Source organism: Pseudopodoces humilis, chromosome 11 (genome assembly GCF_049639895.1).
Source record: "Pseudopodoces humilis isolate 2021_Gansu_Grassland_sample_001 chromosome 11, ASM4963989v1, whole genome shotgun sequence".
NCBI classification, from domain to species: domain Eukaryota; kingdom Metazoa; phylum Chordata; class Aves; order Passeriformes; family Paridae; genus Pseudopodoces; species Pseudopodoces humilis.
Window position 1 is genome coordinate 17,165,309 of NC_142210.1, and position 25,904 is coordinate 17,191,212.

General features: G+C 41.7%; 1 protein-coding gene across 7 annotated transcripts in view; it reads left to right on the forward strand.

Annotated features, from left to right (window-relative positions):
• The window catches only part of MCF2L2 (MCF.2 cell line derived transforming sequence-like 2), a 155,867-nt gene that overhangs the window by 28,269 nt on the left and 101,694 nt on the right, over nt 1-25,904 (forward strand). For 5 of the 7 annotated variants that reach the window (XM_088061066.1, XM_005525054.3, XM_088061071.1 and 2 more), the window contains exons 2-5: nt 8,613-8,696; nt 18,153-18,267; nt 23,296-23,386; nt 24,599-24,718. In XM_088061066.1, the coding sequence (XP_087917192.1) occupies nt 8,613-8,696; nt 18,153-18,267; nt 23,296-23,386; nt 24,599-24,718 (410 nt within the window). Of the gene's footprint in view, nt 1-8,232; nt 8,444-8,612; nt 8,697-18,152; nt 18,268-23,295; nt 23,387-24,598; nt 24,719-25,904 lie in introns of those variants that run through there. The other 2 variants (XM_088061068.1, XM_088061067.1) reach the window with 2 other exon arrangements.

Genomic DNA, 25,904 nt, shown 5'->3' on the forward strand with positions numbered 1-25,904 from the left:
TGGCCCTGAGTACCCTACTATTTGAAGTTATTTTAATGAAAGCCCTTTCCATGCCTTAGTCTGAGCAAGTGAATCTGTTTTGTTGCTTGCTGGGCTGTACCTTTATTGTTTGTGCCAAGCCGTGAATGCCTCCACAGTGCCCTTTGGAGGGGCCTGAGTGGAGAGCTGTCCAGGCGGGAAGAGGCAGCTGCACCTCGGGCAGGGTTAAAGCCTGGGCACGGTGCGAGGCAGAACTCTCTGCTGTGGTTTGTCTTGAAGCTGTTACTAAGCAATTTGTGCAGACTCCTGCAGGAGAGCGTCAGCTCTTTGGTGCACTGTTGGTTGGATCTAGGATTGCTTCCACAGAGTGCTGCCTCTCTCCATCCCTCCCCTCTGCCTCGCTGAACCGATGGCCACAGCGGGACTGCGGAGAAGCCAGGCTGCCTCAGCAGGAGGGGCACGGGCTCGTGAGTGGCTCAAGGGGCTCAAGGGGGACGCATCGCTCTCTGCGGTGTCTGTTGCTTTTTCTAGTGGGCATCTGAGCTGAGCTGCTGCTGACAGCTTGGAGAAGGCTGCAGGAGGGTGGCTGGGAGCTCTCTTGGGCAGAGGTTGGCTGTGAGCAGTCCCGGAGATACACCGAGCGCTGCTGGCAGCAGTGGTGCCTGATGTGGCTCACTGTCTCCAGTGACAGTAACCAGGGAAATATTTTTGAGCTAACTGGCCTCTGTTCAGCAGTGAACAAGCAACCAGTCCTTCAGCTCCTGAGCTCAGAAATTGTGTGAATAGGCTCTAAAATTATTTTGCTGGATGCAATAATTCAGGTCAGAGCCAGTGGCTAGAAGTTTTCTAAGATACAGTTTCAGCTATGAAACTGTCTGCTGGCAAGCTCTGGAGAAAGAAATGAAGTCTGCTGTACAGTCTGCTGTATCTCTTGATTAGCTCAGTGTCCAGGCATTATAATGAACATATTTTAGCTTTGCAGTTTACCACATGTGGGTTTTATTATTTATGATGGTCTTTAACATGACATTATGGAAATGTTCTTTTGTTCTATTCTCTGAGCAGGAATTTGCATTCTAGCAATCCAGCATTGTTGTGAAGGACAGATTTTGGGAAGAAGATGAATTAACTTTTCTCTGGCAAAAATCAGAAACTATCAAGAAGTTTTTACTCCAGGGGCACTAGGCAAGAGGCTGTCCCATGCTGTTATAAATCTGGAATTATTTCTTGAATGCTGAGATTAGACTTTTGCCTTTAATGCCTTTTATTAGGGAAGTTTCAGTTTTGTGGTTAGTGGGATATAGCATCTTCCCTCAGGGGGTGGTCTGTGAAATCAAGCAATATCTTGCTGAGAAAATGATGTGGTATGGTGTGTTTCTTTAGATCTTTTCTGATTATGGATAATTCATAATGTAGAGTGAAGATTTGTTAATAATTTCTTATCTAGCTCTTAAAATATTACAGCAGTATAGTAAGAAGTATCTTCATAATAGGCTGGGATATGAAGTCACCTGAATTGAACAGTGAACAGTGCTTTGAGAATTTTATATTAGTTTGTGAATTTAGCTTCTATGGGGATTATTAATGGAGAATTCCTAGATGTGTGCATAAATGTATGGTGCATTCTGACAGCAGGTATTCAGTGAAATACTTGAAGTGTGACTATAAGTATGATTTTGTACACACAATGTATTTTTGCAGAATGTACCAATGGTAAATCAAAATGACAGTTTATCTATGCAGAAGAAAGATTTTTTTTTTTATTTACCAATCATTTTTAAGACTTCTTTAAAAACAAACAAAAAAATCTCCATCAAACAAGAACATACAAAGACTGTTTTTGAAGAAGTGGTTAAATGGAAAAAGCAGCAAAATCTGTTTCTTCATCCAAGGGAGTGTATTCCAAAATATTTTGACATGGGCTTAGAAAGCTGACATAATGCCTAGAAGGTGCATTTCCATTTGGGAGGGCAAGATTTCAGTTTTTTATATGAGCAGCTCTACTTTCTTCCCCTTGTAAGTCAACCACAATAGACTCCTAATATGTACTGTGCCTGTCTGTAAAAACAACTTATTAAAGTCTGTAACTGCCCCTGGAGAACAGGAAAACACAGCCTCTAAACTGGTCTTTTCTATCTGTGACCTCTCCACTCTTGTAATTTTATGTTAAAATTAGCTTCAAATTCAGTAAATGAGATTAATTGAAAAATTTAGTGATCCAAATAATTTGAGCAGCCTTCCCTGAAAGACTTATAATCAGCAGAAATATGTGCCTGCAGAGCCAGGCTCAGGTAAAGCTGTACCTCCATCATTAAGTTGCAGATAATGCCTTGTAAATATTAATCACAACTCAGTGTAATGACAGAAGAAAACTTCCGAGCAGATCTGCTGCATGATAGAAAATCACATCAGGCACCAGTTCAGCTTCTGGCCAGGTAGACACTGGGACTCAGAGGTTTATGAGCTCTTCAGAGAAAGGCGCATTTTTAACCTTTCATGGAGACTGTTTGGGAAATTTTGCAAGGCAATTCCTTCCACACCATGACCTCAATCTGTCCCCCCTTCAAGGGATTGGAACATGTTGCCAGTGCATCACTCAAGACAGAGTCTTGCTCCTAACCTTGCTTCCCCAGATTTCTACTACCTTAGTGCACACAGAACTGGGTTGCTGTTTCAACTAAAAATCCACCAACTTAAACAGATACCTCCAAACATGAACATGAGTTACTTAAATATTTTAGAAGAATCTTCATCTTTGGAAGATGGTTACCAAACTGTGCTATGAAACTTGGCTTTAATGAGAAGAGAAACTGCATTTAAACAAATACTTTGTGTAGATTTTACAGCCATGCTTGGTGAAAAATTGATCTGAGAGAAAAGTTGATATCAGTCACCTATGCTTCATTTTGACTTTTGCTCTCAGCTGACCTAAGTCTGATTCTCTCCTGGAAATGGTAGTCCTGGCTTTGCCACCCCTCACCCCTCCTATGCATTACCAGCACTGGTACCCTTCAAGCAGCTTTGCAGAGAGCTAACCCAGATCAAAGGAAATTTCACTGAGGAAACAATTGCTTCACCTTATTTACAATAACTTTATTCCTGGCTTAGTTTTCAGTTGACTCAACATGGGTTAGCAAAAAAGAGGTGGCAGGTGTGTGAAGAAGAATAAGAGCAAGAATGGGATTTCCTTTCTGTTTATAGCGGATTTTTAGTTCCTCTTTAGAACAATCTGTAGCACAGCAGCTTGTATCAGTAACTGACCTTGCTGTTTGTCTGCCTGGGCTGAGAGAATAAACAAACCTTTTCAGAAAGTAAACAAGGGGCACAAGTGGTGAGGAAGAAAAATAAATAGAAATGAAAAAAAGGAATCCAAGAGATTCTTTCTCTCATGTAATAACCTTGAATTTCTTTTTCATCTTCAGAAAGGGAAATGTTTTGCTTAAGGGCTTGAACTGGGAATTCTGGTGGGAGAGAATATTTTCAAATCTTTTAGCCTGCTTAAACCTTATCAGTGAAACATGCAAATTTGTTCCTTAGTTTGTCTAACTCTTGAAATCTAATCTTAGCTCTGCTAGACTTTGCTGCTGTTGGTGGCAAGCAAAGCAGACTCTGGACCTGGGAGAAGTTCTGAACTGTAGGAATTCTGCAACTTTCAAACTCTGGATTTGCCTTTTGGTACTTTTTAAGGAGCATAAAAACATATAATGTGAGGTTATCCTTGTAAGTTCTTCAAACGAAATATCAGGCCAAGAAATATCTGACCTCATGCTTAACCCTGTCTGACCCTTTTCCATCACATCAGCAATCTGATTTTTCTCCAAACAATTATGAAAACTTTGAGCGTAACTTTTGATAGAGCTTGTACAAAGTAGAAGTAGGCTGATGTATTCCACTATTCTAGAAAATATTATCTTTCACTCCCAGCTGTCTTCTTTCCCTGTGAATTACATATTAGGCTGTCATTAAGAAGAGATGAACTTTGCTCTGGAAATTTGTAACCCATTATTTCAAGAGTAGTGACTTCAGATAGGGGATTGAAGCCATCCTCTCCTGCAGTCAGCAGAAGGCCAGGCAGTTGTAGCCTTCAGCCACCTAAAAACAAAGACACCCCAGTGTCCTGTAGTGGTTGGTGGCCTTTAGTTGTCCTTGGTGGAGCAACAGGCACTGCTGTGTCAATCTGCTTGCTGTAGTCCAGTCCCTCACTCCAGCAGGTCACCTTTCCAGCACTGTTGGAAACAATTGGTTGCCATTAGCATGTAAACTAGTTTGTGTCTGCTCAGAGAAGAAAGAACAAGAGGATATTCTTTATTGCCTTTAATCATCTGCTGTTGGTGTAGATCCTCCAGACCTGCTGTGGGAGCACATACAGCTGGGTGAGACACAGAATAAGCGAGCGTGTGTGTGTGTGTGTGCAAGCCCAAGCAGGTTTCATTTTAGAATGAGGAATTATGAAGCATAACTGAATGGCTTTCCCCTTGAGGATCAGATAGCGCAGTTGCAGTAAGCATCCCTAGAGAGCTAGAAAGAGGAGAAGCTATGCGAGACAGATGGCTATAGTAATTGCTTTTCTTTTTCTTCCCCTTGGTAGAAAACATTGGGAAGCAAAACTGTAAGGCCTAATTCTTCTGCATTGAAACTGGCCTCTGCTAAGAATTGAATTTATAGCAGTTTAAGAGGAGAACAAAGAGCAGATGAACTGACTTGTTTCTTTTATTTTTCTTCCTCTTTTATCACATCCGTATTCATATTTAAATTGTCCTGACAAATTCAATTAATTCAAGTAATGATGAACTGCATGGTATATGTAAATGTTCGTCTTTGATGACCTGTGTAGGGGATTGGCATTGTTTCATGTAACACCAAACAATTAAATTTTTCTTTTTCAAATTTTAGAGTCTATGAATAACTGCCTCTTTAAAAAAAAAGAAGACCCCAAGAGCAATCACACAGAAGGTGGGAAATGTCTGAGTCAAGTTTCCCAAAATAAATATGTTCCAGACACTTGGCTGGTGTATGTTTTGATAAGATCTTGAGTTGCATGCCTATACAGATTTTATCAGAGAATGGGACTGCTCTGAAGAGACCAGGAGTTGTCTGATCTCCTCTGTACCAAGGGGTGCAATGAAATAAGATAATTGTTCAGTTCCTGAAGCTTTTCAGCTTCCTGAAACATTCCCCTTGACTCCGTGTAGTGTTAAAATGTGCCTATCATCAGTAAGTTTTTCTGAAGTGTCTATGAACCTGTAGCTGTCAGCTCAATACCAGCTCATGTTACCCTGAAGAAGGGGTTTCTCAGCTGGAATATCAGTCCCACAGAAAAATGGTACCTTGCTTGTGTCCAGGAGGGTGAATAACACTTCTGCTGCCTTCTGGCTTGCAGTACACACCAGAGAGGCTTCAGAGCTTCCTGACATAAAGGTAGTGAAAGACATAAATGATGAACACTCAGTGATGTTAGGCAAATGTCATAGCTTTGAAACAAACCCAGACTTGTGTCTTTTGGTTTGCTTATAAGATTTTTTTCAAGCTTTTCTTGTAGTCAAAGATTGAAAGCTTCCTCCAGCAGCCCCAGGTAATTACGTTTCCAAGGACTGGGACTTCTACTGCGAGTTCTGTGCTGTGATGGCGTTACAAATTCTTCCATGTTGGGGAGTAACTACCTTTAAGCACTGTCCTAGAGGAAGATAAAAATGGGCAAATGGGACCTTGAGTGCTGTTGGCTACAGATGCTGACATGTCATAGCCACATGATCTGATTTGCTGTTTGGGCTCGTGAGGCACCTTCCCTTGTTTTCTCAGATTTTCTCAGTCTCCTGCTAGTTTCTTCTGCTACAATTTCTTTTCCCAGCATGTCAGTGTGTGAACTGTACTGACTTATTGAATGTGTGATTCCTAGTCACCGAATGTGTTTTGTATCACCTTTCTCATCATCTGAACATCTCCTCTTGAGTGTGGGTTTCACAGCAAATCCCATGTGGTTTGTCTTGCCCAGGCAGGGGACTTGATGAGAACTAATTCGCACTCTGCAGTTCTTGTTTCTTTTGCTTCATCTTATCCTTACATCGCAAAAATATTTTGAAATAAAAAGGGTATTTAGAAACCAGAAACCAAGCTATGTTTAGAGCAAGCTAATAAAGCTAAATAGGGGTTGGGTGGGTGGTGGAATTTCTGTTTTGCTCAAGACTGGTTGATATTAATGATGTCTTCACATTGGCAAACATCAAACACAAACTGAAGTACTGGCAGGTTTGTTACCCTGGAGGGCTAGGCAAGTCTCTGAGAGGTCAGAAGTGGTGGCTCCTTTTCTAGTTAACTTTCCGTTTCTGTCGAACCTCCTTGTGATTCTGTCATCCATTGTAGAAATCTTTTCCCTATTTTTGCAGCTGTTTGTCATAATCTTGTTCCTGGTCAAACCTGAGTGTACCTAACCATCTGTGTGACACAGATGTCACAATAACTTTGCACCTTCTGGATACTGAAATCAACAGTTTTTCCTTCAATGGATGATACCCTGAAGTTCCTCAGTTCTGAGAATCCAAGCTTTGTTTTAATTATTAATTTGATTTTCCGTTCTCATATTTCCCATGTTGATTGTTTTTTTGTTACCATCAGCTACAGTCACCAGTTTTTCTCTCTTCTGCCTTCATCTTGCTGCCAACACCTTTTATGAAAAGGGCAAATCTGTTACTATTATGGTGATTCCGAGATACATCCAGTGTACTTTCTCAGGGGTCGTAGAACCTTTGGACCGATAATCTGGGGATTTCTCAGTACCTGCTGAGAACTGTGTTCATAGATTACAGGACCATTTTGCTGCTGGTTCCTTGAGTATAGTATTTATCTGACTCCAAACAGGGCTATCAACAAGCTGTTCTTCAGCAGCTAGAGAGAAATCAGGCTTATAGTATTCTCTACTATCTAAAAAATAACCTTGTATATTCAAAAAGATTTTAGTTTGCTTTCCTTTATTTGCTCTGTAGTTTCCTTCCCAGGTCCCATTCTGGATATGCATGGAAGAAATTGCAGAGTAAAAGAGGAAAACTTAATGGGTTTCTTTTGTTTGCTTTGGGAATGTATAACACCAAGCCCCTTAGTGATTCCTCGTTGCTTTTGCCACCTACAATGTCAAGAATCAGAGAGCTGATAGTGAGCCTCAGAAACAAGATGGAAAAGAAGGTCCCACCTCAAAAACATCACTCATTCGAGTTTGCATTTTCTCCTACTAAGTTCAAAAAGGAGAATTTCCAGAATCATCCTTCTTGACTCCTCCCCTTCTCCCCCCCCTAGTTCTTTGGAATGATTGCCTTTTTTGTGCATCAGCCAAAATCTGTGCAACTTCTTTTCACATTGTGTGTCACCTGCTGTGACACAAGCTCTTCAGCTGCTTTGTCTCAAGGCATTAGTAAAGTGTTTGAAAATGAACACAGAACTTTTCAAATGACATTGTGTCATTTAAAACCTAGAATCCCTAGTTCTGTAAAGGATCAGAGTGGATGTCTGAAAGCAAGACAGAGAAGGTATTTTGGGCAGTAGACTAGGATGCAGGAGAAAGAAGGTAATCTCTAACCTCTCTGACCCCTCTCTCTCCTTCTAGACTGTTGATTTAAAACCAGGTGCACAAAAGTATTTCAGTGCTTGTGTTGAATTCACATCAGTTAAGATCTTGGTGCTTAAATGGGGCAACTGCCTGCCCTGGCTCAGGTCTGTGGTCTATCTAGACCCAGCCACCTTCCTTCCACCTGTTGTCTGGGCACTTAGAGGTGATCTGTACAACATCAGGATTGGTTGTTGTTCTGTACAGTGGCCAAAGGAGTAGTTCAAATAGGTGTTGTTATAGCATAAACCTTGATCCTGCCAGTTGAGTTGGCAGATGTTTCTCAGTAAATGTTGCTGCTTTAGACTGGTGCGAAGAGTGGGGAAAATAACTGGGTGCACCTGTTACAAAAAGAGATCAAATTAGCTCCATGTGAGACTATAATTGCTTTTCACTCCATAGATCACACACAAAAGTTGAAGTAATTTTTGCCCAGCTACTTGCCAAGTTACTTTTTAACTTTTTAGTGTTTACTTCAAAATACAGGCTTTGTTTTCATGAGAAGAAAGTCTCACATCCTCTTACTTCCTCCTTTTACTATGTATTTACTTGTAGCGGAAAAAGCATTAGGAAAGGAAACTGTTGTGGATTGGCTGGTTACACAAAGTCCTCCAGCAGAGATCTGGGAGTTCAGGGTGGAACAGGGCCATATACGAGGCATAGACTTCACTGTTTCAAATATTGAAAAACTGCTGCAGTGGGAGGCCAAAGGCAGTGACTTAATATGGAACCTGAAGTGCTGAGGAGCAGGCTGTCAGCTTGAGCAAACCCGTGGCAAACTCTGGCAAACCTACTGGAGCTGGTTTATGGAAAGCTCTCTCGGAAATCACAAGGCAAAAGATAAAGTTAACAATCTGAAGAGGAGACTCTGTAAGTATCATAATCTTTACCACAACAGTCATATAATAGCTCGGGCAATAGTCCAGCTAGGCCCTTTTTCTTTGAGTGTCATCTTTGTTTTGCTGGGTTGATAAAGGAGGAAAAAATTGTCATTGAGGCTATATGAACTCACTGAAGATTTCTGTTTTCCCTTGCACAGATGAAATCATGCAGCAGGAGATACGGCCGCTGGTAGCAGTGGATATAATAGAGCAGCTCCACAGGCAATTTGCAATCTTGTCAGGTAAGAAGTTGCTGATAATGACACTCTGTGATTCTCTTGGAAACATATTGGAATGTGTCACGCTGACTGTCACCCTTCAGCTCTGCACAGCAGTTGCAATAGTATTTTCATATTGATCCTGAAAAGTGCTGCTACAATCAGATATTCATGGTGTATGGAATGGATAAATGCCAAGCTGCTGTACTTGTTTTTTTTTAATTCAAATTAATTTTCCATGTTCTCCACAATGGGCTGGGAGGAACATATTTAGAGGGCAAGAAATTAAACAAAACTTTTACTACATATCTTTGCACAATGTCCCAACATCTTGTTTGTGGGAAAAGATTTTGGTCTATCAGGGATCTATTCATGACCTCCCCCTTCTTCCTCATTTGCCTTTGTTTTAGAAATGATTCATTGCTAAAGTGTAAAGTTTTAATCTTTGAAAGATATGATTATTACATAGTCCTTTGTTTGCCTAAAGTTTGCAATCACACAAAGTGACGCAGTTCCTTCCCCAAAGAAAGAGCTGATACTGAAATATTTGGCAAATTATTTAATACATTATTTTGGATACTGTAGATGCTAAATCTTATCTGTGCCCTAAAACATCCTCTTCTGTTGACTGCATGGCCTCTGGCAACTCCTTTTGTCTCTATTTCTGCCTGTTCTGCAAATAAGAAAATTCAGAATTTGCTTATCAGCTTCCCCACAGAAACAGTGAAGTATCATGAATTTGCACAACATGCTGAGATTATAAGAAGGTCCCATGGAAAAGCTTGTCCCTCTTGGTGGAGAGGAACACTGGGTATAGAGCACAGAGAGTGCACCAACCCAGCTCTGGAAATGGCAAGCTCAGCAGGCCCAATCCTTGCTGCATCTTTGCATTTTAAAGTATATTCCAAGTTGCCGAAAGAAATCCAAATCTAGTTTATGCATAATTCTTTATGAAGCTCTGAGTATTAAAACCTGATTTTGGAGGCTTCCAGGTAGGATCTTGTGGTAGCTTCCCAAGCTCAATAACTAAAGGGTTTGCATTAGACAGAGGGTATTGACTGAGCAGAGGTGGAAGCAACTGTCTCCTCATCTGCAGCAAAACATCTCAGGGTTCCACCTTCCTAGAATTCCTAATGAACACAACCCTCTGGGCAGGACAGGGTCTGTAACTCCATGAAATGGCTCAAACCCTTTCCATCCCACTGCTGTGCTCAGTGCAGGGTGAGTAGGAACTGTTGAGAATTGAGTGCCTCATAACCAATTGCCTACCCAGTGAAATGTGCAGGATTGCTATTTTTGAACCCCATTACCTTGCAACATTTGGGACCAATAGCAGAAGTTGAATACAGCACGTAATGAGCATGTAATAATTTATGGGAAGTGGTTTACTAAATGGGAAGAAAAAAGTCCATTTCCAGTTCCAGATAGAACATTAAACATGGAAAAAAATGTCAAGGGTAGACATAAAAAAAGAATTTTCATACTCTTTTATGGACTTATAATTTCAGCAGTACCTGTGTTCTCACCTGCTATTTTGGCAAATTCAACTCTTCACATTTATCTAATTCTTTTATTCTTGAAAGTGATGAGAAAGGTGTTTAAATAAGGCTGTTTAAATGTGAGCTGCTTAAAGACTTGAAAAATAACTCTTTATAGAAGGCAAGGCTGAGAGACTTGTTTGTTAGGAATCAGCAAATAATTGGTTCATCAACACAGAAATAATAATAACAAATACCAAATAAGAGTGAGAAGGTGTCTTTCACGCCCCCATCTACATAAATAACAAATTGCATTTAAAGAATTTTCAGGCTTATCTAAAATCTCCTCAGTACAGTCTAGAAATAGCATCCTGCTATAAAATGGGGCAGTGTAGTTCATAGCTTCTAAGTTGATTTCAGTCTGAAATTTACAGCTAAATGTGGAAACTTGGGTGCCTCTACTCTTTGGCCCAGTGTCTTATTCTGTTGGTAACCACAGGTGAGTCATAAGTAAAACACAGCAGGAATCTTCCTTACTCTCCTGTTATTGCCTCCTGCAAAGAGAACTTTAGGTGCAAGCCAGACATTACTATACTTTTCAAAAATGCAGTTCTCTAAATAATGTAACTTTCTTTTTCCTTTAGCAAAATATTTTTTTTTCATGCAATGAAAACAAATCTGGGCACTCTTCTGCTTCATTTCACTTTTTTAAAGTGATATATTCACTTGTTAAAGTAATTCACGTGTAAACTTCATTTGATTTAGATTTTCTTTTTTTTTTTCCAGATGGCTCTGTAGCTTTTCCTCAAAGCATGGTGTTTACTGCTTTTCACTAGGTACAAGCAACCACAAGGATTTTGGTGCTTCAGCATTTGCCTACATGGTGGCTGAAAATTTGATACTTAGCCTATTTCCTGGTTTTCCATACTGAAATGTTGCAGCTCAGTAGCCACCGAGTAGTAGTCTGGAAAAAAAAGAAAACCTTCTGTTGTTTGGTGTTGCCATCATGGGCAGTGAAAGGCAATTCCAATGTTCCTGTAGAGAGTTATATACAAAAATTATGTTTCTCTGAACAACTTCCTAACAGTGGTATACGCTGATTTCCACTAGATGGGGTTATCTTTGAGTCTGGAGGCTGCAGTCCCCAGAGCACAGCCAGTTGCCTCTCCCACATCTGTGCAGAGCCCAGAGTATATAGCACTGAGCCTGGTTTGTGTTACTCCACAGCCTCTAGCTTTGTCAGGCTCTCCTGTTTAGTCCTGTGGACCCCAAATGCATTTGTCCAGCAATAATGAAAGTCAGTGGTTGACTGTTGCAAACTTTGTTCACAAATGAGTATTTTTTTGGTTAATACCATCTTTTTAGTAACAGCTGGAAGCTGAGGCAGAGGCAGTGAACTCACAATGTTCCCTTGCAGTAAAGCAGAAAAGAAAGAGGAAAATTATTGAATCAAAGGTTCTTTGTTTTCCCTGGACATGACTCATTAGAAACACTTCTCTCCACTATTGCTGTGTGCAAACTTCTTAAGAGGATCTGACGGTCTTGTGGTCTCTGAGCAGATGGTAGGAATTACATAGCAATCCAGTGAGTTCGGTGTTTGATTTTGTCAGGGTCTAGTTACAATGAATGCATTACCCGGTCTTCCACCTACCAGACTAATCAAGACCTTACTCCATGCCAAGAACAGGGAAACTCTCCAAAGCCTTCCCTGGTCCATTAAAGTCATGGAAAGGGTTGCACTAATGTGACAACGTCCCTAAGAATGCAATTTTATTTTAGTCATCTCTCTTCCCATGTGCTACATTTAGCACTGCTTAGCTTGTGAGATCTGGCAGGAGTACTGGTTCTTGTGGTTAAATTCTAGTTTTGATATCGCTACTGCCTCTTTCCTTTCCCTGAAAACCAAACTCCCAATTATGGGACTACAGCTGTGACAACACAGGAGTGCTCAGCTAGGTTTGTGTGTCTTCTGTATCTGTTAAGGGAACTAGATCACAAAGCTGAGTAGTACTGAAAACTGGGTTATTCTAACACACCAGTTTTTACTCAAGAATAAAGAATCACTAGTAAAATACTTTTTCTGTCCTGCTGACAGTCTAATAAACTGCTGTACCAATCTGCTCTTGGAACTGCTACTATTCCTTCCCCTCCCCCACTTTTTATCTGCAGCTTCACAACCTGTTCTTATCTGTAATTACTCTGTCAAAATGCCCAATCTGCCACTTGCAGCAATAACGGATCATGTTGCTAAATCACGACTTTATTAGACAAACTGTCACGAAGGGTATTAGCAGAGAGAATCATTTTCTTTGTGTTCTGTTCCTGTTAACAGACTTCAGTGGATGGGAGAATATGTCTGAAAATGGTAACTGACTCAGAAGCCAGTTTATTTAATTTGCAAAGCCTGGAGGGTATTTGGCCATCTGCTTCCTGTTTAAATTGAGCCTTTTCGAAAACCTGGCCTGACCTTGCCCAAAGGACAGTATGAATCTTTTACAAAAATTGAGACCCAGAAAGCATGCTTTATTGAGAAATTCATCATTTGCAACCCTTTATCAACATGGAAAACCAAAACAACAGAGCTTGGAAAAAGCAAGACCTGACCAAAGCAGTGAAACTTTAGCCAAGATATTACTAGACTTTTTGGCTGTCTGACCCAGGAGATGAACTGCAGTCAGGGCTGGGCTGTGGTGGTTCAGGGAGCTCTCTGCATTCAGGCAGGCCCGAGCAGTCAAGCCTGCACGTGTCAGCAGCATTTGAGAGAACACTTTCCAATACTAACTGATGAGTTAGTGTCTGTGGCAGGCTGGGGAGGTGAGCTCTGGAAACTTGCAGACTAACTTTTGGAACTTCGCCTGACCATAGCCCCTTTGTTGGGCTGGTGCTTTTCATTTGTGTTGGTTCTATTTCCCAAGGGAGTCAGCATATTTAGTGATCTCTAGTTAGAAGAGCTGTTTGCTATAGAATAGGACTTCAGTGTAGCCTCTGATTGTCTCAGCCATGGATGTTTTTGTGCCTAGGTGGGAGGCATAGGTGGACTAGAACTGAGGAGTGGGAGATTTTCTAAGATCTTCATTGTATTCAGGGCCTTGGCCTGCAGTTGTGATTGCTTTCTGCTTTTACCTCAGATATGCCAACATGCAGTTCAGCTGTGAGAGATCTCAGAATTCAGCACTCACACCTCATTTGTCAATCACACCCTTTATACTGCAAAGCAGAATTAAATTTTCTCAGCTGCCATAACCTTTTTTCCCCCACTTATATTCCTTCTCCAAATACTTCAGCTGTTTTGTTTCCACAGCTGAATTCTGGCCCCATCTTCACTGCAGCAGCTATCCAGGCTATGTTGGCAGCTATGAATGCTGCTCTGCATCTTGGGACTTTGTGGATTGGCACACAAAAGACTGAGTGAAGGTGCCATTACCATGGGTACCTTGTACCTGATACAGCTTGTGTGCTATCCTTAAGCTTGTGTGCTTAACCTTCCACATTCACTCTGACTTCTGACCTGTCATCCAGGTTCTTCTTTTTCCTTTGCATCACAAGTGAAGAGGAAAAGCTGAGCAAATTAGGGAATGTGCCCAGGAAGAGGAAGAATGAGGTGCTGTCATTCTCATTCTGCAAACCAGGCAGAAGGTCAAGTAATATTTTCCTTGGAAGTGTTGCCTTTCATCAGCCCGTTCAGCCCTCTGCTCTTCTAGATCCTGTTGTTTGCATCAGTTGTGCTTCAGCTTGTTGAGCTCTCCTATGCTCCTTCTCAGCATAGGAGACAAAAATCTGAATGGGTTTCCTCTCCAGGCAAAACTCTGTGTCTACTTATGATGGAGCAGCTTGGGGTGTGACTGAGGAGCAGCGACCCAGCCACGGGAGACTCCTGTGGGATAGTCTGGCTGCCCTAAGGCAGAGTCAGGAGCGAGCCCCATGTTAGTGCAGCTGCAGGACAGCCCAACCTTCCCTGCTGCCAGCTGAACCTCCAGCTTTGGTGGCTGCTGCTTGCAATGGCCACTGCCACCAGCTGCTGATTCCCTGGCTGGGCACCAGCATTTGGAACTGCCAGGAGGTGCTGGGGGTGGCTGTGTTGCTTGGAAAGTGCTGCAGGGTGGCATCTAACGGTGCCTGGAAGAGCTGCAAGTCAGAGAGACACAGGCATTGCATGCACAGACACACTGCCAGGCACAGCCATGCTCCTGATGCCTATTTTTCAGTGTGTCTTTGTTTTTGCTTCTGGCTGCACTAAACTCAAGGTATTGCTTGCTTGCTCCCTTGGAGCTCCTTAGTTCACCTCATGGCTCAAGAGCTCCTTTGCTCCTGGCAGTCCTCAGGTCCCTTGCCCAGCTGCGCAGGCACTGCTGAACAGCACAGAATGCTTCTGGCAGCTGTAAGGTGACCCCTCTCACCTCTCTGCTGTGCTCATTGGCTCACTCTCTTCAGCACTTCTGTCTCCCTCTCCTGTCTTCACTTTCTAGATAGTGTATTTATTTTATTTTATTTTCTCTTGAGGATTATTTTTTTCTTCTGATGTTCTGTGGAGCTGCTGGAGCTTGTTCTGTCCCTATCTGCCTTACTTATAATGGGCTGTAAACTCTTCTACTTGGCAATTGGACTCTTCTCACAAGTGATGCCCAGGAGTGTAGGGATTATGCACAGTCCGAGTAACCACAAGGATTGTATACAGAGACTTCTTGGGGCCAAATTCCATGTACTCAGTCTTTATCACTATGGAACTGACTGAAGCTCTCCCTATTGGCTTTTAATCTGTGCTCTCTGTCCTTTCAAGGCATTGAGTAGTATCTAGCTAAAGCATTTCAAGGACTGGAAGAAATATTGTGGCAACTCCCTAGAAAGAAAGGTTGACAGCCGAGATAAAAAGGGCTGCAGTTTGTCAATTCACATTCTGCAGAAATTTGCATACTGCAGCAATTCTTGGCTTAGTGTCAGGGAAAAAAATGGCATTAACATTTAGATGTATGGAATTGCTCTCTCATACAGAGGAGAGAGTTTTCCAGACACCCTTGGCATTTAAGGAGCTTCCCATATATTCCTTATCCAAATGGATATGGATATTTTTCCTTTGTAGCTCAACTACTATTCAAAGTTCAGATATGGGCAGGAAAAACTCATTTGGAACATATTTGTGGCATTTGCTTGTCACTCAACACTTCAGACATTTCTGTTCTCATCATAGTGCTTAACAATTTCTGAATACCAAACTCCCTCAAAATTACCCAAATTTCCTGATGTGGTGGGAACTGAAGGTTTCCTTGTTTATTTCCCTGTCTGAAATACAGCTCTGCTGAACCATCTGAGAGTTCTGGTGTGGTTGGAGCAGGAAGTGTTGCCTTCACACTGGAGAATGAGATGGAGATCAGGAGCTGTTAAGGGCTTGGTCAGAGGCAGGAGCTGCTGACTCTTATTTGAATGTTCAATCTGAGGCTGCTCCTAAGTGTCCTAGATTTGTTGCCAGTGGTGAAAGGAAGAAGTCAGTGTTCAGTCTGCTTACATTCATTCTTTGGATTCCTTTTTATAGGACAAGATCCCATGACAAAAATACATACCCACATACATAGAGTGCATCATCAGCCTGCCTCATGCAGCTCAGGGAAGAGTCCAGGGGAGGAAGAGCACATGTACGAATGGAGATGCAAGAGATGAAATAAAAGGACACAAAGAGGTCCTGGTCAGCAGGAGCATTAGAAGTACCATTTGAAACTTGTAGCTTAAACAAATCTTGAGTATAACTGCAGCTAAAGTACCAGGTGTTGAAAGAAGGGGATCCAGGGGAATCTCTGTCTTATCCTCCAGTGGCAAATATTGCTGCTCTAAAGCAAAATATTCCAAGTTACTACATCTCCCTCATTTAAAGTATATTCACATATTTGAAATATGTGAATGGGAAATTCTGGTGCCCAGAATCCTGTGAATGTTCATAAGACACCAAGTATGAAATACCTTGGCATGCATTCAGCTCTGAACAAAGACAGCAATTTTCCTGGCTGTTACTGTTTATGTCCAGGAGATGTCACTGAGAATCTGTAACAAAGCAGCCTAACTGACTACCTGCTGGTTGGAGTTCCTGGTCTAGAGTGCAGCAGTCTGGGGAAAACCTGACTAAATTTGCATGACAGCATATTCTACATCACTGCTGATTGCAGACAGTGCAGCTGGAGATCCAGCTGCCATGCATCAGCATTTGGCATCACCCCAAGGCCAGTGGGGAGGCTGTGGCTCCACTCAGCGTTTGAAATCCAGTTCAGGACAGTGTGAATGATGGCTTTCTTGCTTTCTCTCTTGGCTGAGAGTCTTTTGAGTCTCTGTAGGCCTGTTTTCTCCCTAGCAAGATGAGTTTAGTGAATGATCTAACACAAATGAGTCATTTTCAGATGCAATCAAAGCAATAATCAACCTTCAGGAAGGAAAAGAGGGGCTAAAGGTAATATGCTGATACCATGTCACTAGATGTCAAGAAGAAGGGTTTCCTTGTTCAAAATGCCTATTTTCTAGAGCTCTAAATTTTACCTTGTGCAAACATTTTGCAGCATTCCAGCTCTCCATGGCCAGACAGCACAGAAGGGATTTTAAATAATCCAACCACGGCTGTGAAGATAGGGCAGAGTCAGGAGCAGGATTAGCAAGGGACTGTCCACTCTACAGAGAAATAGCCAGGAATTGCTGGAGCACCTCTTTCCAACACAGGATTGGGAGAAACTGGTTTGTGGCATCAGCTGTGGTTATCAACAGGGAAAGGCAATGGTGGATGGAAGCAGCCTGGAAACAGGGATTATTTATGGGAATTTAGAGGGTGCTTTCAAGGAATGAGAACACTTTTTTTTTTTTTTTTTCCCCAATCCCATGCTCGTAATGGGACAATTTATTGGATATTTTCCTGAGGAAGGTAATTTACTGCCTCACAGCTTCCTCTTTACTAAAGAGAAGCCCAGAATCTGGCTGTCCCTTGGGCAAGAGTCCTCTGTGTGTGATAAATGACTCAGAAAACTGTGTCTACAGCAGAACTCCACTCAGTATTGGGTTGTTAGAGAATTTCTGAGGCTGGTGCAAAAAATAGGCTTACATAAATATTGCAGAAAAAGGAGAAAGACTCAGGGAAAAGTATACCCTTAATACCCTGTTTAAGGAGAACTAAGCAATAAGGTACCTGTAACAAAAGCTTTGTTTCATCACGTTCCTTTATGTGCTGCTGCCTCCTCAGTCTGCTCTCAGCTTTGAGCCCAGGCTGGTGAGAAAACCCCTCATAACTTCTGTGTGGCTGGAGCGATGCCCAGATTTGCTAGTGGAACCAATTTAGGATTGGGGCTCCAAGTAAACAGGGTCTGTGCTGTGGACTACAGCAGCTCTTGGGGCTGAGCATTGTGTCAGGAGAACTGTAAAGGTTGCTTGGTTCCAGGGGGCTTGGCTCCATGCTTGCTGTAGCTCTATCTGAATATGCATCAGGAAATCCCTCAGAAAGGAACTCTTCTTATGAGTCTTGCAGTTTCCTGTCTTGTTCAATAGAGGTTTGATGCAAATAAGCATGATAAGCAAAATTCCTCCATGCATGTTGAGCATTCTTAAAGAAAGACCTAAGCTTGGATTGGTTCCAAGCTTGTATTGTGGTCTATATGTGTGTATTCAAAGTTTGTATGCTCTGTTACTTCATTTTGTTTGATGTCTAGAAGGAACTGGACAGTGCTGTACCTATATGTAGGGAAATATTGTAATATCATTCCAAGAAATTATTTGGAAATGGGAAACAACAAAAAAAAACCACTTAATCAGAATTGTGCAAAAGATTAATGAAAAAGCTGAGAATCTCAAAGGCTAAAATCTCATCTGGAGTAAACGGAAGTAATGAAATTACAGTGAGTTATATCAGATGAGAGCTGATGACAGTTACTGGATCTGGGTGCTTTACAAGGAGAAATACGCCAGTGTTTCCCACTTGAGTACTAACCAGTCTGTCCAAAGGCATAAAATCACCTTCTAAACATTGACTTGTCTTTTGCAGGAGGAAGAGGGAAGGATGGGGCACCCATTATAACCTTTCCAGAATTTGCAGGATTCAGTGAGATACCCGATGACGATTTTCTGAATGTGGTCACTTATCTAACCAGCATTCCCAGGTGAGGAGCACAAATTTCTGTTGATTTTCTAGAGAGTTTTGCTTTCCCAGTGGCTCGCTAATTTTAGTGGTCCTACCAGGACATACTAGTGCCTCTGCATCTCTCCAGTCATTATGAAACTTCCCTATCTACTGGAGGCCCCAGGAATTGTGTCATTTGAATGGAAAAGAAAGCTTCACACAGGGCAGATTGAACTGAATTGGAGCAGGAATAGATCTGAAGAGCAGCAGCAAAGATGAAAGGGAGCTGAGAGGGATTGCTTGTGAAAAGTCTCAGGGGTTGGATTATTACTGGATGTAATGAGGGAAGGGCTGCTTCAGGAGGGAGCTACACTTACATAGGTCCCATGACTGCTTATTCCAAGTGCATCTTTCTATGGAGCTTTCCCTTTGCTGGAAAAGCAAGTGAGGTGCCCCACTGATAGGATTCTGGCAAGCACCGTGCTCTTTCTGGTACTTCATTTCTTTGGAGATTGTTCCACAGACAGGATGTTTTCCTTGCTTTTTGCCTGCAGCTTTATAAGGATAGTGAAACTGACTTCGCCTGCTCTGAGGAAATGTGCTAAGGCATGACTGCTGAATTACTTTTTGTTTGTCTAAGAGAGCTTAATATTTTTTCAATCCCCTGATCCTGTCTGTAGACCATGGCTCTCTGTGCTAATGAGAAGCACAGCAATGATTTATTATTTCCTGTGGTCTTCTGTAAAAAGGTGCTTAGAGGTTCATAGCAGAAAATGTGCCTCCTTCAAGTTTGAGTAAGAAGTTTTACAGCTCCACCTACGTGTATTCCCCATATTTCCCAAAGTTGTTGCCGAAGAGTTGCCAAAGCAAGCTGAGAGAATCCACATACTGTGAACTTAACAGCTTCATTGTTTCACTCTGCTCTGTGGGACTTTTGTTCTGCCAGGAGAAACTCTGTTTTGAATATTTCTTTACTCGATTCAGGACTGGGAGGGTGACCAGCTTCAGGCTATATACAGCAGCAGCAGTGGCTGAGAAAACCACAAAACTAATTTTTTCAGTTCTTTGTACTTTGGTATGCAGGGAGATGATTCCCAGTGATCTTGTCACATGTTGGGGAACCAGCATGTTACATTGTCAACATGATAGAAATGCTTTGAGCTTCTTCAGCCTGTGTGAAACCCAAAAGCACAGATGTCTTCAAAAGAAATTAGCCAAATTCATGAAGGATTGCTCCATCAATGGCAGCTGGACAATGGCTCAAATGCAAACTTAGGCTGAAGAAATTAATGTATTCCTTAATGCTGGGACTTGGGAGAATATACCAAGAGAAATATCCTCCTTCTCATATTCCTGCTGCCTTTGTCTCAGTAGCCACTGTCTACCAACACTGCAGTCAGGGTATTGAGCTAGATGGGCCTTTGCTTTGATTCAGTTTCAGTTCTGTGTTTTCTCTTCCCCTGAGGAATCCCAGAGCCATGTGCAAAGAATGAAGGATTGAGTTTCAAAACTTTGTAAGTCAGGAGAGCTGTGATATACCTATTTCACAGATAATGAGGTATGTATGAGTAATATCTCACTCTACAGACAGGCTCACCAAAACTTGTGTTGAGTAAGTGACTGTTCAGTTCGCTCTGAATGACTTGTTCAAGGTCAATGACGAGCTGTGGTTTGAAGGTACATTTTCTGCATACCAGCACAGTGGTTTGACTCTTAGGTTTCATCATAGACCACGCTGTAGGGATGTGAGTTTTCCAGGGAATTTTCTAGTCTTTATTGCAGTGCTTTTAGAAAGATTGCCTGCATTTCTTGAGTCACTATTTGAAACTTGCCACAATCTCTGTAAATGGTGAGGGAGAAAGATGTTAATTTAGAAGAAGAATCTGAGCAGCAAGCTTTGTGTGATTTATGACATAATTGTATGGAGTTCAAACTCAATGAGGCCTAAGTAGTGGACCTGTTTGGGTGCAGCCCTGTCAATCTGCAGTTGGCTGGTCCATGCACACAGTGTCTCTGCCATGTACCTTAGCAAGCAGTAAAGGGTGTGCATTGTTACCTTTGCCAGCACTACTCTACTAGATAGTGGTGTGTGTAATATAATAGTATTCCTCTGCATGTAGTTTCACTGCCCGTAGTCTATCTTCTACTTTCATTCTCAAGAAAGATGTGAAGGTATCCAACAAAGTAAGTAAGAACAGAGAACAGTCTCTAACTGTTCTGGAGTTACAAAGGCCATGAATCAGGTGAGATGGGGTACACTTTGAAAAGCAGTTCATCCTATTTATCATAGAAAATACTTCCTTCTTCAGAGCTTTTTGAGCCAGAAAAAACAGCATAATTTTCCAGGCAAATGTAGAGAGAACACTTGTCTTTTATGGTGCCTGATTTTGCATATCCTGTAAAATTAGGTTCATGCTAGTTGTGGAGATAAGCTCTGTGATTGCAGATAACGTCACTTAATGTTAGTAACTTTCTAAGCCCCTCTGGAATGATTAATCTTATGTGCTCATATGACAAAACATATGACAGGATTGAAGATCAACCCAGTGAGACTTTTGTAACCTCATTCATTTTCCCTGTGGTTCAACACCTGCTCGTGAGAGTGCTCCACCAAAGGGGTTTGCATACAAAAACATCCACAGACACTCAGTAACATGGTGTACGCACATGCATGTCTCTGTGCATCCACTAGACAGCTCTAGAAAGCCCTTTTTTACTTGCTTTGTTCCATGGCGAGAATTCCTTTCTCTTTAACGTGACATGGATCAAGTACTTTGAAAAACAGGTGTCCTTCTCTCCTTCCAAAAGAGGTCAGGGAATTCAACATCTCAAGTCAGTGTTCAAGGGCTAACCTGAATACAGAGCTGAGGATAGAACAGTTCTGCTGATTTCAGATATTTCATTCAGGGAAAGGCAACCTTTCTTCCAGACATCTGTCCATCTAGGCAAATGTGCCAGAATTTATTTTGGGGGAAGCCTGATGGTATCTGCTCTTCAAATCCTTCTTTTCAGAGAACTGGAGAAACCCCAATGCATTTTCATAATGAGGGTAGAGATATTACAGTACTGACATTGAGAAAACATTGATAGACTCTGTGTGTGTGTTTGTTTTTAAACAAACTTTCTCTGGATGCTCACTTGGGTGGGAGTTCTCAGCTGTACATCCACTTGTACTGATGCTGCCATCTCAGCCAGACCTCTTCACATGACTGCTTGCATCCATCTCTTGGTGCCAGATGACATTCAGACCTTGGCATGGCCTTTCAGCATGCTGGTTGAAATAGGATCACTTGCTGACACTCTCACTGTTTCCCTGGATAAATTTAGGACTTCAGGCAGTCCTATCTAGCTAAAAAGAAAAAAAAAAATCTACCCCACCCCCCCTCCCCAATAACAAAAACAAACAACCCCACAAACAAGCAAAACAACAAAAAAACCTCCACATTAAAAAGCAAACATACAAATACCATTGCCTTATCTCAGTGACAACAACTGATGCTATGCTGAGCATCATTTGAATGTGAAGGCCCCGTGTTGAGACTTTTGTGGTTATTTTCTCACCCTTTCTGTAACAATCTGCAACACACACACTCTTTGTTGCCTGTATTTGAAAACTATCAAGGAATTTTATTCTGTGGAATATTTGTTGAGCTACTGAAGGACGTGTATGTGTTTGTGTATATCTAAAACCTCTGAAGTGTATGTATATGTTTGTGTATTTATAAAAGGTAAAACAAATGAATTCTCTTCCCTGTGCTTGAGAGGCACAGCTGCAAACACATTTTCTGTCCTCTGCAGAGAGCTGCATGTTGCACTACTAAAGAGGAAAGGTCATGTATTGTCATTGAATTTTGTAATCCTCAGAGGTATGCTGTAAAAATATTGAATTGGAAAATTCAGTGATTTTTCCTGTTTGCAGTATGAACTACCAGGAGCATTTACATGGCATCCCAGATTTGCACAATACTTTGGCTTTCAGTTGTTGATCCTGCAGAACTGCAGCAAGAGCTCAGAGTTGTTACTGTGTTGATGGATGGTCTTCAGTAGATTATTGGTATGAGTTTGGATAAAAGAACACATGGAAACGGTGTACCTGGGTTGATACTTGTATGGACAGTGGAATAGGGATCAAGGAGATACTTTAAACAATTTCTTTCCTATTAATCTGTGATTAGATATTTGATTGCAGTATGTCCTCTGATTATGACATTTATACTCTTCCTGCCTGCCTCTGGTTTCTTCTGAGATGACTGAGCCATCCTGCTTGTGTGAAGTTTCTGGACAGTCAGCGTGTACTTCTTAGCTTCTCCAATGCTGAGTGCTCTTGGAGGGCAGAGGAAAGAGGAGTCCCACTGAAACCTTGTACTCCAGAGTGGGATTTTTGAGATGAAAAGAGGTGTATTTAAGAGATCTACATAGGTGAAATGGAGCACCAAATCCTTGCCTCCTAGATCCTCCTTGAAAAGCACTGAGAAGGAGTAGGAACTGTTATTATAGCCAATGTGTTGAAAAGGATAATTTTGAATGACTTGCAACCCCAGAACAGTTTTGTGATTGGCAAAATAGAGCTCTTCTGTTTCTGCTTTGCCTACCAGAATTCCTGGGGCTTTTTGTACACAAGTCAGGGGATACTAATGCCCTGAAGCTCAGTTCCCCCTGTCAGGTGTTAGCATACTTGGAGAATGAAGACTGTAGGGGAGTGTCTAATTTTGCTGGAAAAAAATAAAAATCTGGGGGTTTTGTCTTCAAAAGAGCACAGTGAAATTTGTGATCCTGAACTATTCATGTCACCTAGACTGGCAGCAGAGTAGCACAGCAGCTGAGAGATTCAGCAGATAAAATATTCATGTTTTGTGTAAACTGCTAGCCTGACGCTGGAAAGAGAAATTTTGCTGGCTTTCCTTTTCATGTGCGTTTCTGCCAAATACTCATTCTTTCCACTGTACGTTGTGTTTTCATAATGGGCTCCCAGCGTGGTGTGACGGAGGCTGTGTTTTGCTGCAGTTCTCTGCCTTGGAACGGGAGTATCTCTCTGTAACCCAGCACACCTATTTCATCTGTTTTGCAGTCTGGAGGCTGCCAGCATCGGATTCATCATCATCATAGACAGACGACGGGACAAATGGAGTGCAGTCAAGGCATCCCTGACACGAATAGCAGTAAGTGCTTGCTTTTGTTATTTATCTTCTAGAAATTAAAATTGTCTGCTGAACCTTCAGCACACGATTCATCCTCCTGTGCTCATTTTAAGCTCCCATTTTCTGTCTGTGGATGCATATTCTCCCTGGCCCTGCAGCTCATAAGTGTTAAATAAGAGAGGGAGGAAGCTGCAGAGACAAATTACATAGTCTTGTTTACTGCTGAATTAGGAGAAATTCCTTATTTTCTGGGTTGACTGCAATATAAATTCTAGTAATTTGAAGTTGGTTCCTGGAGGAGTATAAGAGGTACCCCTTCTGTGCCCTGAGGAGGGATGACGTGGCCTGCTTATGAAAGACATAGATCCCAAGGGATTTGTGTTTGCATAGTAGTAAATGATCTCTGTCAGAAACTCCTAACAGCTTATTATATCTCATTTGCAAAAGTCAGAGCTGGGCAGTGATTTTCAGTGCTACGAAAAGCAGCTCGTTTTACACATCTTTTACTAGGAGCATTTACTGTGTGAGGACCAGCACTTAGACACAGAGGTGTAGGATGGCAAAATGACAAAGGCAACTTTAAGTTCTTTTGAGGTATTTAGACAGAAATATTTTTCATTCTCAGCCTTTTTTGCTGCTCTCTTCAAGAAATTGTTCCTTTTTTATGCTTGATTAGCTCAGAGGAATGTGAGAGATGTAGGCTGGGTGTTGCAGGCAGGGCCATATCTGATGAACATGTTGAGTGCCTGCCTGTGTGTAAAAATATGTGAGGTTAAAAAGATTGAAAACCCTTTGCAGAGTGAATAGGTAGGTCAGCCTGGGGAATCCATCTGCGCTACCAGCTTCCCTCACCAGTCCAATGTGGGCAGCCAGCTTTGCCCTCTAGTGGCTACAGCCTAAAAATTGGCAAACCCTTTGGTGTGGTGGTGCAAATGGGGCTTGGTGGGGTTCGGATCTGGGAAAGGCATTTGTCAGGAGCTTTGGAGCTCCGTGATAAATCTGTATCATGAAATAACACGTGGCTGAGCAGCAAAATCCATGGGTCAGTCTTCCTGTTGGGTTTGGAAATAGTGACAACGAGCACGTGCTCTATGGACCAGCTGATGCAATGAGCAGCTGGACTGAGCAAGATTCAGTAAGTCCTACCTGCTTTGCCCTGATGAGGAAACACTTGGCTGAAAATTCCCTTGTAAGGTAGAAATGTGCCTTCTAATAATTTTATATTTCTTGCAGGGAGCATTTCCGGGAAACCTGCAGCTGGTGTTTGTCCTGAGACCCTCCCGCTTTATCCAAAGGGCAATCGCTGACATTGGCATTAAACTCTATCGAGATGACTTTAAAATGAAGGTACCGGTAAGCATGCATTTTTTTTGTCCATGCATTTTCTTAATCTCCATTTCTTCAGCTCTGGGCTGTCAGCAATTTTTCATAACCCAGGATTGCAAGTGACACCTGGGGCCTTTCATCCAGGTCTGTGTGGTGATGCCGAAGAGTCAATGGACATGTTCCCATGTCCAGTCTAGCTATAAAACGTGACTCAGTTTTTAAGTACTGGCATTTTAACTCAGTGGAGATGTCCCCTTTGTGTAGGCAGAGGTAGATCCCACTCCAGTGACAAACATAAGTATTCAGGACTACAGAGCAGTGAAAGCCTAGGGCTGAATTCCATATTATTTGATGGGTTATCCATGGAACTGCTGAATGTCTTTTATGATTCCCATGCCCTCAAGATTCAGAGTTTGTGTTTTACTTGTTTTTATATGCACTTGGCATATGCTGTAGGTTGATGAGATTGTGATGTGAAGAAGGTTATCAGTCCAGAAAGAGTTTGATATTTTTCTATGAGAGGTCTTTAAGGAGTTGTTTTTAGCTGCATGTTTGCACTTGGCATCAAAAATTTTAAAGTTTTACAAATAAACTTGAATTATGATTATTGATGTTATTTCATCCTGCATCAGACTCATACTGAGTTCCACAGTGACTTTACTGGAGGGATTTCAAATTACTGTTTTGGATTTTGCTTTTGGGTTTATGTTGTTTTGCAAAATACTTATGGCTGTCCTCCAACAAATTCTAGCTCTGTTGAAACTTGAGTTTGAAGTTCAGGTGTTTAAAACACTTTCTGCTTCTCCTGAAGTGAGAGACAGCAGCTGTTTGTTACAGTGCATGCAGAAAAGGAACCATGAATATACATTTAATTACTGTGGTTAAATTGTAACATTTACAGTCAAAAGGTGGCTTTTTGGTAAAATGCAAAACTGATGAAAAAAAATATGTTTGAATACAAACTGAAATATTTTATAGTACTTTAAAAAATGGATGTACCTATATTTAATATGCCACAATCTGTTACTATAGCAACAGTTGTACCAGACTGCAGCCTGGAAAGGGACAACTTCATCAAGGACTGGCATTTTCCACCAGTTCAGCATTTCCTATACTTTTAGCAATTTATTTGACATCAGAGTTGCATTCCAAAAATTGGAAGGGATCGAAGTTGGAAGAGAGGTTAATTCTAGGCAGGGGTCAAGCACTGCAT